Source organism: Microcebus murinus, chromosome X, assembly GCF_040939455.1.
Source record: "Microcebus murinus isolate Inina chromosome X, M.murinus_Inina_mat1.0, whole genome shotgun sequence".
Classification (NCBI taxonomy): Eukaryota; Metazoa; Chordata; class Mammalia; order Primates; family Cheirogaleidae; genus Microcebus; species Microcebus murinus.
The window spans coordinates 122,588,758-122,601,622 of record NC_134136.1 but is presented as its reverse complement, the minus strand read 5'-3'; the positions used below and the strand labels follow the sequence as shown (position 1 = coordinate 122,601,622).

The window sequence follows — 12,865 nt, the reverse complement described above, 5'->3', positions numbered from 1 at the left end:
GGGCGGGGCCGGAGGGGGCCGGGCCAGGTGGCTGCCGCCCCGGAAACCCACTCACCCCACCCGCCGAGGATACGCCCGGCCTGGCGCAGGGCCCCAGGGCGCCCCATCTCCAGGTGCTTGGCAACTCGGAAGCCAGGCCATGTAACCGCGAGACCCTTAGCCTTTTCAGAATGTAAATGTGTTCGGGATAGCCTCTACTCGGAATCACGGGAATCTGGCTTTGGGAGGGAGGGACTCAGTTTCCTTAGCTGAGAAACGGCCTTAGGCCATGGCTAAACCCGAAAGACTCAGGGCCCGGTACGTTTCCAGAATTCAGAATATTTTGAACTTTAGAAAGTTTTCTGCGTGCATATACTCTCGGCAGGGTCTGAGGCTGCTGCATTTAAAAAAACAGAAGAGGCCGGGCGGTGGCTCACGCCTGTAATCCTAGCTCTCTGGGAGGCCGAGGCAGGCGGATTGCTCGAGGTCAGGAGTTCAAAACCAGCCTGAGCAAGAGCGAGACCGTCTCTACTATAAATAGAAAGAAATTAATTGGCCAACTAATATATATAGAAAAAATTAGCCCGGCATGGTGGCGCATGCCTGTAGTCCCAGCTACTTGGGAGGCTGAGGCAGAAGGATTGCTTGAGCCCAGGAGTTTGAGGTTGCTGTGAGCTAGGCTGACGCCACGGCACTCACTCTAGCCTAGGCAACAAAGCGAGACTCTGTCTCAAAAAAATAAAATAATAAAATAAAAAAACAGAAGGAAAAAATGTTAGTATTTCCTCAAGAAAAGGTATGAATGTTCACAGTAAGTGGATACGTAAGGATTGAAAATTGTTCCTCATGAAGTAAGGTCAGATTTTGTAACCAAATGGTGTCAAACTTGTGGGAAAACAGTCAGTTTCTAGAGTTTTTTGAACTTCAGATTTTCGGATAAAGGATCGTGGACTGTGGAATAAACCTCTTAGCCATGGTGAGGATGAGATCCTGCCAAGGCAAAGACTGAGCGAGAACTAGGCCTGGTGCTCATGGGGTGTGCATTGTTAATAGTGTTAGAGCCCAGGGAGCCCAGGGTCTCTCACTCTTTGCTCTGTAATCCCAGGGAAGTCCTGGTCCTAAATGCTGGACCTTAGTTTCCTGGCTGAGGAGAGGGGCCAGCCAGCCCAGCCCTAGATGAGGAATGGTGAAGTTTATTGCTAGATGTTTGGCAAGATGAGGGCCCCCTCTTTCAGCCCAGGTTGCTGAAAGAGTGATTGAATAGTGTAGGGAATGAAACATACTTCTCCCAGTGCACAGCGTGTGCTTTCTGACTCTGTAAGGACATGCTTGAGTTCCTGAAACAAAACAAACTAGGCTACTACGCCTCAGAGCCTTTGCACTTGCTGTCCCCATTGCTGTCAATGCCCTCCCCGAGCTCTTCAGGTCCCAGCTCAAGTGTCATGTCTTCAAAGAGGCCAGAAGCCCACCATCATCTCCCCCCACATAACCTCATTTTTTTTTAGAGTATTACGCGGCATAACCTCATTTTGCTAGCTTCATAACTCTCAGCTTCTCTCTGAAATTATCTTTTTAAAATTAATTTTCTTGTCTTTCTTATCTGAAATCCGTCTACCCTCATTACGTCAGCTACACAAAGATAGAAATCTTCATGTCCTTAATGGCCAACAAACATATGAAAATATGCTCAACATCTCTCATCATCAGGGAAATGCAAATCAAAACCACAATGTGATATCACTTAATTCCAATGAGAATGGCCTTTATCAAAAAGTCCACAAACAATAAATGTTGGTGTGGATGCCGAGAGATAGGAACACTCCTACACTGCTGGTGAGACTGCAAACTGCAACCTCTGTGGAAAGCAATATGGAGATACCTCAAAGAGACACAAGTAGATCTACTATTTGATCCAGCAATCCCATTACTGGGCATCTACCCAAAAGAACAAGAGACATTCTATAAAAAATGCATCTGCACTTGAATGTTTATAGCAGCACAATTCACAATTGCAAAGATGTGGAAATAATCCAAGTGCCCATCAATTCATGAGTGGATTAATAAATTGTGGTACATGTATACCATGGAATTCTACTCCGCTCCAAAAACAATGGTGATCTAACACCTCTTGTATTATCCTGAATAGAGCTGGAGCCCAGTCTACTAAGTGAAGTATCCCAAGAATGGAAAAACAAGCACCACATGTACTCACCAGCAAATTGGTATTAACTGATCAACACATAAGTACACATATAGTAATAACATTCATCAGGTGTCGGGCAGATGGGAGGGGGTAAGAGAGGATGGGTATATACACACCTAATGGGTGTGGTGCACACTGTCTGGGGGATGGACACACTTGAAGCTCTGACTCGGGTGGGGCAAGGGCAATATATATAACCTAAACATTTGTACCCCTGTAATATGCTGAAATAAAAAAATTTTAAAAAAGAAATCTTCATGTCTTGTTCCCCCAGCATCTCCACAGTACCTATCACAGTGCAGGATATATAGAACCAGGGTTCAATTAATACCTGTCAACCAGGCTGAGCAATATAGCAAGACCCTATCTCTACAAAAAAAATTAAAAATTAGCCAGGTATGGTGGCACACACCTGTAGTTCCAGCTACTGGGGAGACCGAGGCAGGAGGATCGCTTGAGCTCAGGAGTTTGAGATTACAGAGAGCTGTGATCGTGCCACTGCACTCCAGCCTGGGTGACAGAACTAGGCTGTCTCTTCAAAAAACAAAAAACAACAACAACAACAAAAATGCTTGTCAGGCCGGGCGCGGTGGCTCACGCCTGTAATCCTAGCTCTCTGGGAGGCCGAGGCGGGCGGATTGCTCGAGGTCAGGAGTTCGAAACCAGCCTGAGCAAGAGCGAGACCCTGTCTCTACTATAAATAGAAAGAAACTAATTGGCCAACTAATATATATAGAAAAAATTAGCCGGGCATGGTGGCTCATGCCTGTAGTCCCAGCTACTCGGGAGGCTGAGGCAGAAGGATTGCTTGAGCCCAGGAGTTTGAGGTTGCTGTGAGCTAGGCTGACGCCACGGCACTCACTCTAGCCTAGGCAACAAAGCGAGACTCTGTCTACAAAAAAAAAAAAAAAAAATGCTTGTCAAAATCAAATTCAGGTGAAATTAAGAGGACAGGCTTGGGAATCAGGACTCAATTAAATCTTAGTTCAAACCCCCTCCCTCATCCCACTTGCATTCTCTGGGCCTCATTTTCCTCCTCTGTAAAATGGACATATCAGGGTTGTTGAGTAAATATGTAACTACTGTAGATGAAAATTAATATTGCAATAAAGCCAGTAGGAGGGATAAGACTAAGCAAATAGTGGCTGGGGTTACTATTATTAGTCTCCTGGGTGTGACTGTGTTTATAGGACTGGGGCACTTGAGCTCTTTGCTGACTTCTGTAGAGCCACACCTCTACCAGGCTCTGAGTCAGGGGTAGCTGGAAGCCACCCTGGCACACTCCCCCACAATGCTTAGGACTCTAACCATTCAGGTGTTCACCTCTTCACCTCTTCATACTCAAGCTCCCAGCTCTCCCAGCTTCTCTTTACAGTTCTCTTCTCTCCAGACCACCCTGGACTCACACTCTGGTCCTACAATTTCTCTCTTCTCTCTCTGCCCCCTCCCCATAACAGCAAAAGTTGCCCAGTCAGACCACAGTTTCCCTTGTTGGGGGATGGGGCCGAGTGTTCAGGATGTGGTGACAGCAGCGATGACTGGACATTTTTTTTTATGTGTCAAATATTTATTTATTTATTTATTTTACTTCAGCATATTATGGAGGTACAGATGTTAAGGTTACATATATTGCCCATGCCCCGTCCCCCCTCGAGTCAGAGCTTCAAGCATGACCATCCCCTAAACATTGCACATCTCACTTATTATGTTTTTATATACCCATCCCCGCCTCCCTGCTCCCACCTGCCCGACTCCAAATAAATGTTATTCCTGTATGTCCACTTAGGTGTTGATCAGTTAATACCAATTTGCTGGTGAGTACATGAGGTGCTTGTTTTTCCATTCTTGGGATACTTCACTTAGTAGAATGGGTTCCAGCTCTATCCAGGAAAATATAAGAGGTGCTATATCACCATTGTTTCTTAAAGCTGAATAGTACTCCATGGTATACATATACCACATTTTATTAATCCACTCATGAATTGATGAGCACTTGGGTTGTTTCCACAGCTTTGCAATTGTGAATTGTGCTGCTATAAACATTCAAGTAAAGGTGTCTTTTTCATAAATTGACTTTTGATCTTTTGGGTAGATGCCCAGTAGTGGAATTGTTGGATCAAATGGTAGATCTACTTGTGTCGCTTTAAGGTATCTCCATATTGCTTTGCACAGAGGCTGAACTAGTTTGCAGTCTCACCAGCAATATAGGAGTGTACTTATCTCTCTGCATCCACACCAACATTTATTGTTTGGGGACTTTTTGATAAAGGCTATTCTTACTGGAGATAAGTGATATCACATTGCAGTTTTGATTTGCATTTCCCTGATGATGAGAGATGTTGAGCATTTTTTCATATGTTTGTTGGCCATTATTCTGTCTTCTTTTGAAAAATTTCTGTTCATGTCCTTTGCCCACTTTTTGATAGGGTTGTTTGATTTTTCCTTGCTGATTTTCCTGAGTTCTAAATAAATTCTAGTTATCAGCCCTTTATCGGATGTGTAGCTTGGGAAAATTTTCTCCCAATCTGTGGGTTGGGTGACTGGACATTTCTGGCCTCTGCCAGCGCCTGCCTCCCCTCAGGACTACCCTGGTTGAAGTTCCGCTGGCTATATGAGCTTCAGCTGTTGGGCTCTGTTCCCAGGGCAGAGGAAAGTCTGAGCCTTTCCTGGGATAGGGAACGCCCAGCGTGTGGCATGTGCACACAAGCCCGGTTACAGTTCCTCACCATCTACAGTAAAAGGGGAGCACAGCAGAAAAGTTCTAAGAGCCTTTTTTAAAAAAAATTTATTTCATACATAACTTTTAACAACTAACAGCCTTTTTTAGCCTGGCCTGCCCAGGGGCCTGACTCACATCTTCCTGCCTCCATCCCAAAGGGGGCTGCAGGGCCCCAGCCAGTGCCCCAGCTCTGAGGGTGGCAGTCTACATGCCAGTGAAAGCCAACTAGGCCGGAAGTGGGAGACCTCAGGCGAAGGAAGCGCCGTGCTTCTAGCCTTGGTATTCTGGCAACAGCTGGGGGTCTGGACGATTTTGAGCCAGGACTGTGAGTATACGGGTGCACACCTCCCCCACAATAACAGGCCCACCTTTGCACTCCCCATTGCCACGCACAATAATTATGTGTGAGCCACTGCACACCTTCAAAAAGGTGAAATGAATCAATGGGAAAAGTGTAGGGCAGAGGAAGGGCAGAAGAATTCTTCCAATTGTCGGGAATTTACTTGGGTGGGGCAGTGAGCTAACCGCAAACCTTTGCTTCTGGTCATTGCTTGCTTGCTACACCGCTGTAGGGGGAATTATGGGATGAGGTCATTGAAGCACGGGCGACTGGCCCATCAGGCAATAGAGGGCAACCAACCCGCCAATTATTTCAAAAGGCAATAGTGGGCAACCAATCATTTTAAAGATCAACGCATGATCCATGCGTAGTCGGCTTGTGCGCAGCTTGTGCACCACGGGGATAAAAGGCATGCCTTTGTTCCGGTCGGGGTCCTTGCCTGTGAGAGTGGCCACTGCGTTGGTGCTCTGGGGCTTGGACCCTGGCTAGCCAGAAAATAAACCTCCTCTTGTGTGATTGCATCCTCGATGTCTCTGCTTTTCTGTCCGGTGGGGCTGTGGAAGGTCCGTCCCTAACAAAAAGGAGCAGGAGTTAGCTAAGACAAAAAGAGTAGGGAGAAAGCACCCCGGGCTGAGGACAGGCGGAAGTAAAGATCCATCTGGAAGCATGAAAGAAATGGCACGAAGCTTGTCAGTGCTTACAAGAAGAGGCACTCCTCAAAACCGGATCGATCCCCCCCGCTTTACAGAGTGGACTGGGCAACCGCACCCCCCCTAGAGCACCTGGCAAGTTGAGACTGGATGGAACCATTTTAATACTTCCCTCGCCAAAACCAGAAGCGCAGGGCTGGCCGTTCTGGACCGGCCGTACCATTGACCTTGAGAGAGGAGTGCGGGCTGACTGACTGGGCAGTGGGACCGGGCGGGGACCAGACCAAGTGGACGCTCTGGGCAGTGCCAGTGCGAGGCGAGCCTGGCACACCAGATCCAAGTTGGGCGGCACCAACGGAGCACCGAGCAGTCTGACATAGGCTCAGTGCCTCAGCCTTCTGGCTGACATCTCCTGAGCAAGCTGCGCCGCCCCAGAGGCCCCTAGAGCCTTCAAGAGACGTTCCCCTCTTGGCACTAGCCAGGGCCCCGGGGAACCCGGAATGCGGTTCTCAGGGTCCTCCTTGAGGCTCTCAGTGGGAGGAACCGCGGAACCATGGGCTGCCACCTCTGGACTAGGCTCCAGGCTATCCCGAGTCTTGTGCGTTGTGCAGGATCGAGGGTACTGAACTGGGGAATTGCTGCTGCGGTGAGACCTCATCACCTCCCGCTCCCCAGGATCCGAGATGTGATCTGCGGGTGATGGGACTGACAGTTAGATTGGGTGGTGAAGTGGGGAACCGAAATGGGGCCCTTAGCTAAGGGTGGCCAAGAGAACCCAAGGGCTTCAGGAGACAGAGATTCCGCCCCTTAGAGAAACCTCTCTTCAAGGCCTGGAAGTGTCCCTTCAGAGACCAGCACCACCCCTCACAAACCCAGACACCTCCTTTCCCAAGAACCCTTCCCTCCTGGATCCAGAACATGCCCCCTCAGAAATCACTTCCCACAGCCAGCCAGGTGTGGTGGCTCATGCCTGTAATCCTAGCACTCTGGGAGGCCGAGGCAGGAGCATCGCTCAAGGTCAAGAGTTTGAGACCAGCCTGAGCAAGACCCTGTCTCCACTAAAAATAGAAAGAAATTAATTGGCCAACTAAAAACATATTAAAAAATTTAGCCGGGCATGGTGGTGCATGCCTGTAGTCCCAGCTACTCAGGAGGCTGAGGCAGAAGGATTGCTTGAGCCCAGGAGTTTGAGGTTGCTGTGAGCTAGGCTGACGCCACGGCACTCTAGCCTGGGCAACAGAGCCAGACTCTGTCTCCAAAAGAAAAAAAGGAAAAGAAAAGAAATCATTTCTCACAATTCCACAGAAAATCAAACACCAGTCTTAACCTAAGGAGGACAAACCCATCTAGGACCCCTGACTCTCCCCTCTCTCATCTCACCTCCCTTGATGCACAAACCCTCTCACTTAACAACTTTGTCTTTCAGAACTAGACACCCTACCTTCTGGATCCCCATTCCATTTCCTCTTAGCTAGGACCCACTCTGCCTTCCTCTCCTAGAACTAAGACTCTTCCATCTGAACTCTAGATTTTACCCCAGACCCCTTCCCTTCTCTCCCCTCCCAGTACCTCCAAAGCCTCCCTTCTGAAATTCCTATCTTTGGGACCAGTCCCCTTCCCTGTCCCTGCTTTATTCCCTATCCTGGGACCCTGTGCCCCTCCCTGTCCTCACTTTTGAGAATACTCTGACCCCAGGCAGACACGGAACACTGGACCCTCCCGACGGAGACCATCAAACCCTTCCCATTCAGAAGCCCAGCCTCTCTGCAAATCTCTCCTTCTCCTCACTGATCCCTGACCCCTCTCCCCTGGGAAACCACCTCCTTTCTGGGACCTTCACACCCTCTCAGGCTTGCCGGGATGGGTCTTGAGAGGGGGGTGGAGCACCAGGCAAAGCCGGGGACCTCCAGCGCGGAGGTCCGCTCCACAGCCTGGGCATGGGTGAGGTTCTGCGTTGACTCTCCGTTGATGGGGAGCACTAGGTCGCCGACCTGCAACAGTCCGAGGCAATGGTGTTGTAGGAATGGAAAATGGAGAGCACCCCAACAAAGGAAGAGATAATAGCACCAACCATGGAAATGTGTCTTAGAGCTCACCTGCAAGCGACCACAACGCTGTGCAGGGCCGTCCTTCAGCAACCCAGGAACGGCCAGCGGAGCGTCCCCACTTACATCGCCGCCGCCGCTTAAGGTGAGGCCAAAGCCTGTGGAACCACGGACCAGCTCCACATACAACTGACCAGAGGTCTGGGACGGCTTCGAAGCATGACGTGCCTTACTCTGGGTCACTCCGGGCGATTCACTACATGTACCCAGGGTCTCTGACCTATGATGCTAGAGTAAGGACACAGGTGTACAGAGATTGCCAGCCCGAAGGCAGGTGACCTCAAATAGAAGAATGAAGAGGTACCTGGGGCTGGTGACCCACAGCAATGGGATGAGGCAGGCGACTGTCTGTGACCTCTAAGTCTGTAGAGTCCAGTATGCTAACAGCTGGGGGATGAAAAAGGCAAAGAGGGCTGTGGGGGGGACACGCTATGGAAACTACCTAAGACTCGCTCCTTAAATTAACATTCTAGCCTGATCTACTTGCCTGCCTTCTACAACACACGTACAGACTGGCCCACCATTTAACTAGACAGCACCCACTCAAGTAGTCTTAAAGGCTCAGCACACACAAATAACTGTGACTCAGCCTCCTTAACAAATAATCCTGGGCCCGCCCATTGGAATAATCCTACAGACCTCCCATCTCCCCCTCATAACAAGCAGAACCCACCCCTCAAACAACAGCCTTCGACCCACCCTGGAGGGTGCTACCCAGGAATTTGTCAAACCCTCTGATTAGCCTCGAATCCTCACCCCATTCCTCACATTTCAAGCCCCGTCCCTTTGCCTAGCTTTCCAGACCCCCCCCCTTTACTGAGTACCAGCCCCCAGCACTCTCCAGGCCCCGCCTCCTCAGAAATGACATTCGAAGCTCCGTTGACCAGAATAAGGACCCAGCCTCGCACTCTCAACTAATCTGACACTCGCCTACTGCAATAGCCCTCCAGGATTCACTAGGATAACCCCACGGCCCCGCCCCCTGGAAGCACCCACAGGGCCCCGCCCTGCCGTAGCACACCCCTCGGCCCCACCCAGGGGAATAGCTAAGAACCCCGGACCCGCCACCCCTGGACCCACCTCCACGCCGACGCCGCCCCCCGAGAGGCCCCGTTCCCGTCACGCACCCTCCTTAGGGCGCAGGTACAATGTGGCGCCGGCCCTGCGCACCAGCGCCGCCACGTCGGCCGCAGCTCGGGCCGCCAGGGGGCGCGCGGCCAGCCGTGCCAGGAGCTGCTGGGCGCTGGGGCCCGCTAGCAGGGGAGGGTCGCGGCCTGCGCGGGAGAGGTGGACAAGTCAACTGCCAACCCTGAGCCTTGGAGAAACCCCAAGCTTCTAGACGTCCGAAGACTTAGAAATGCCCCTCAAGATACCCCGAGATCCCCCCAGCCACTCCCTCGATAGTTCTGGAGCTCCCCCCTCTGTCCCTCTCCTCTCCCACTACCCCCGACTATCTCGAGTATGCCGGTGGACCTCCACCTACCCCAAAGATGTCCCGGAGATAGCTATTTGACAGCAGTAGTCCTGGATACCTCTGAACATCCTGTGATTTTTCTCTACAGGTCCCCAACTGCCCCCTAATAGCCCCAGATGCCAAAGTCTTCCCCCAAGATATCTCCAGGGACCCTGATTCCCACAGATATCCCGACCCCATAGCCCCAAGGACCCCAATTCCCCCTCCAGATATTGTAGGCAACCCCTGCTACCCGGTGAATTCCTTCAGAGGCTCCGTTTCCCCCGTTTCCCCACAGGGCCCACCTACCTCCAGATTCCCCCTCTGCAGGGGCCCCCAGTTCCCCCTGACTTCCCCTCACCCTGTTCACTCCAGACCCTGAGTGCCCAGGTGTCTCCAGTGATCACGGGAAGACCCCTCCCCGCACATCTCCCCGGGTCTGGTGCACGGCCCCTTTGTTTGAGTGTGAATAGGAGACCTCTAGCCCAGCTCCGTCGCTGGTTCCCTGCCCTCTGCCACCGCCCCTTGGGCGCCAGAGCTGCTGTTTACCACCTATCCAAGAAAAAGGTGAGGAGCAGACAGGCGGGGCGACGGTGGCAGGGGATGCGCCTCCTCCCTTCCTCATGCCCGGGTACCTCCTCTGCTCCCCCTAGGGTCCGTGGCGCCCCCTGCACGCGGCTCCATGGCCAGTGGTCCGCCCAGTGGACACACAGCCTCCAGCGACGCGTTTTGTGCGCTGGAATGCACTCACCTGGCGGCCTGCCCAGGCCTGGAGCCTGAGGCTGGCCAGTCCCGTGCCTGCTGCCCCTACCCGTGTGGTGACCTACCTGGTGGCCAGCGAGGAGGCCTGGCTGAGATAGGCAGCAGAGATCGGCCTCCCTCTGCCTCAAGCGCTATCTTGGCTAACTGAAGACCCTGGATGGGCTCCTTTTTCCATCCAGAGGATGTTGTTACTGCATGCATAGGAAGGGAAGAGGACACCCAGAGAAGTTAGGGTACCGTTTGAGTTCTGACAACTAAACACAAGGTTGCATAACTAGAGCCCGAGTTTACCAGGGAATTCTGCAATGGCCAACAGAACTTTGCACATAGTAGGCTCTCAGTAAATTTGCAGTAAGAGTTTGTCTATCACAGTCCCTACTGGGGAACTGGCAAGGTATTGGGGGTCTGGGAAGGGGCACCCTTGGAGCTTTTGGGGCCACAAAAGGTTTTGGGGCCCTGAGCTTTACGGGGCTTGAGGACTGAAAAAGTGGGGAGACCAGGTCCTCTGAAGAGTAGAGAGGAGGTAGGGGCCTGGAATTAAGGTGGCTTTGGAGGCACTGGGGTGGGATGGTACAATAGCCAATGTCAGTGGAGGAATGAGGCCTCTCCTAAGTTTGAAAATCGGTGTCTGGGAACATAGGCCTCAAGGGGGGTGCACTTGGGTACAATATGACTGTAGTGGAAGGAGGAATTAAGTTGCAGTGAGAAAGGGCCTGTGACCATCACTTTGCTGAAGAAGAAACTGAGGGTCTGAGAGGCTCAGAGGCCTGCCCAGGGCCCCCATAGCCACCCAACAATGACACCAGTCTCAGGCAGCTTATCCCCAACACTCACTTGGTTGATGACTGTTTCACTGTAGGCTGTGGACACACTGGGTCCTCATGTCCATTCTGGCTGGTTCTGCAACCTCTCTGGTCCATCTCTCAGAGGCCCAGCATTGTCATAGGTGAAAGGGGTGAACAGTTCCTGCTTTCATTCCTCCTACAATCCCTTGCCCCTCCCACCTCAGACCTGACTTTATCTGAGGGAGGACACACTGGGCCTCCTTCACTGCTCTGCCCAGTTCTTGAGACTTCCAGTGCTGCCGGAAGATGGAGAGGGCAACTTCTCAGTCTGGGGCACCAGGTTTCAGGAGGCTGTGGATGGGGTAACAATGCTTACACACTGGGGAAGGGGAGTTCGAGGCTCTGTAGCTCTGTGGATGGGAGGGTCTTACAGACTGGGGCATCTTCCAAGCGCTGAGGATAGGTGGATGGTGAGAGGAGGCTTCCATGCGCCAGGCAGCATCCATGCTACCGAAGTAGGTCAGGGAGCTTGTCAAAAGGATGAGAGGCTTGAGGGTCTGGTGATGGGAACCTGCTTCCAGACTGGAAGATACTCAGGCTTGGGGGGGTCATTAAGGAATGGGGGATCCAAGGATGTCCTCAGCGATGAATTACAGAGATGAGTGCCCCAGGATGCTAGATAAGGGTTCACTGAGAGAGCCAATGCCAGCAGGGCCAAAATTCTGGGAGCAGTGGCAAGGACTGGGGTTGAGAGAGTGAGACTGCTGGAAGGATTGGGGGTCCAGATGGTATGCAGATGTGAAGGTGGAACCCCAGCCAATGCATTGTCTGAAGCCCCAATATACCCCTCCAGGAAGTGGGAGTGATGAGGAATTCGTGGTAAGATTGGCAAAGGAATTAAGAATAAAGCTTCCAAATTGCCAGCATTGGGCACAGTCAAGCTATTTGGTAGCAGCATTGGCACTCATCCTTAACTAATATTGACTACAGTCACACTGCACAGAGCCAAAGCCCCTCTTAGTCCTGCTCCACTGTTGGTTCAAACCAGTGCCTCTCTTAGCCTCCTCCATTAATGAATGGGGACAAATTACCCCTTTTAGCATCATCTCCTTCAAGGATTTAAGTCAATCCCTCTCATAGCCCCACCCAATTCATTAATTAAACTTTTTATTTTATTAACAGACCATGGTATGATTGACATTCAATTTGATAGATTTTGAATATGTTTACATTGGTGAAACTATCATTGCAATCAAGATATTGAACACAATCATCTCTGCCAAAAGTTTTCTTCTGTCCCTTTGTAATTCCTCTCTCCTGCCTTCTAGGTCCCCTCCCCTAAAGCAATCTCTGATCTGCTTTCTGTCACTGTGTATCAGTTTGCATTTTACCAGATTTTTATATAAATGGAATCATACAGCAGGTACTCTTTTTTGGAGGGTAGGTCTGGCTTCTTCTATTTACCATAATTATTTTGAGATCCATCCAAATTGTTCATTCCTTTTTTTTTCTTAAGAAAGGGTTTTGGGTTGGGTGAGGTGGCTCACACTTCTAATCCTAGCACTCTGGGAGGCCGAGGCGGGAGGATTGCTCAAGGTCAGGAGTTCAAAACCAGCCTGAGCGAGACCCCGTCTCTACTATAAAAATAGAAAGAAATTAATTGGCCAACTAATATATATATATATGTGTATATATATATATATGTATATATATATATATATATACATATATATATATATATATAAATTAGCCGGGCATGGTGGCTCGTGCCTGTAGTCCCAGCTACTCGGGAGGCTGAGGCAGGAGGATGGCTTAAGCCCAGGAGTTTGAGGTTGCTGTGAGCTAAGCTGACGCCACGGCACTCACTCT

The 12,865-nt window shown here is 50.8% G+C and overlaps 1 protein-coding gene across 1 annotated transcript; it reads right to left on the bottom strand.

Annotated features, from left to right (window-relative positions):
* Window positions 1–6,273: 6,273 nt before the first annotated feature.
* On the bottom strand, window positions 6,274–10,133 carry MAGIX (MAGI family member, X-linked). Its single transcript, XM_075999445.1, is given in 7 exon segments — window positions 6,274–6,596; window positions 7,709–7,808; window positions 7,811–7,882; window positions 7,988–8,224; window positions 8,301–8,383; window positions 9,124–9,270; window positions 10,085–10,133. Coding segments are annotated over 7 exon segments (1,011 nt in total).
* Between the last annotated feature and the right edge of the window lie 2,732 nt (window positions 10,134–12,865).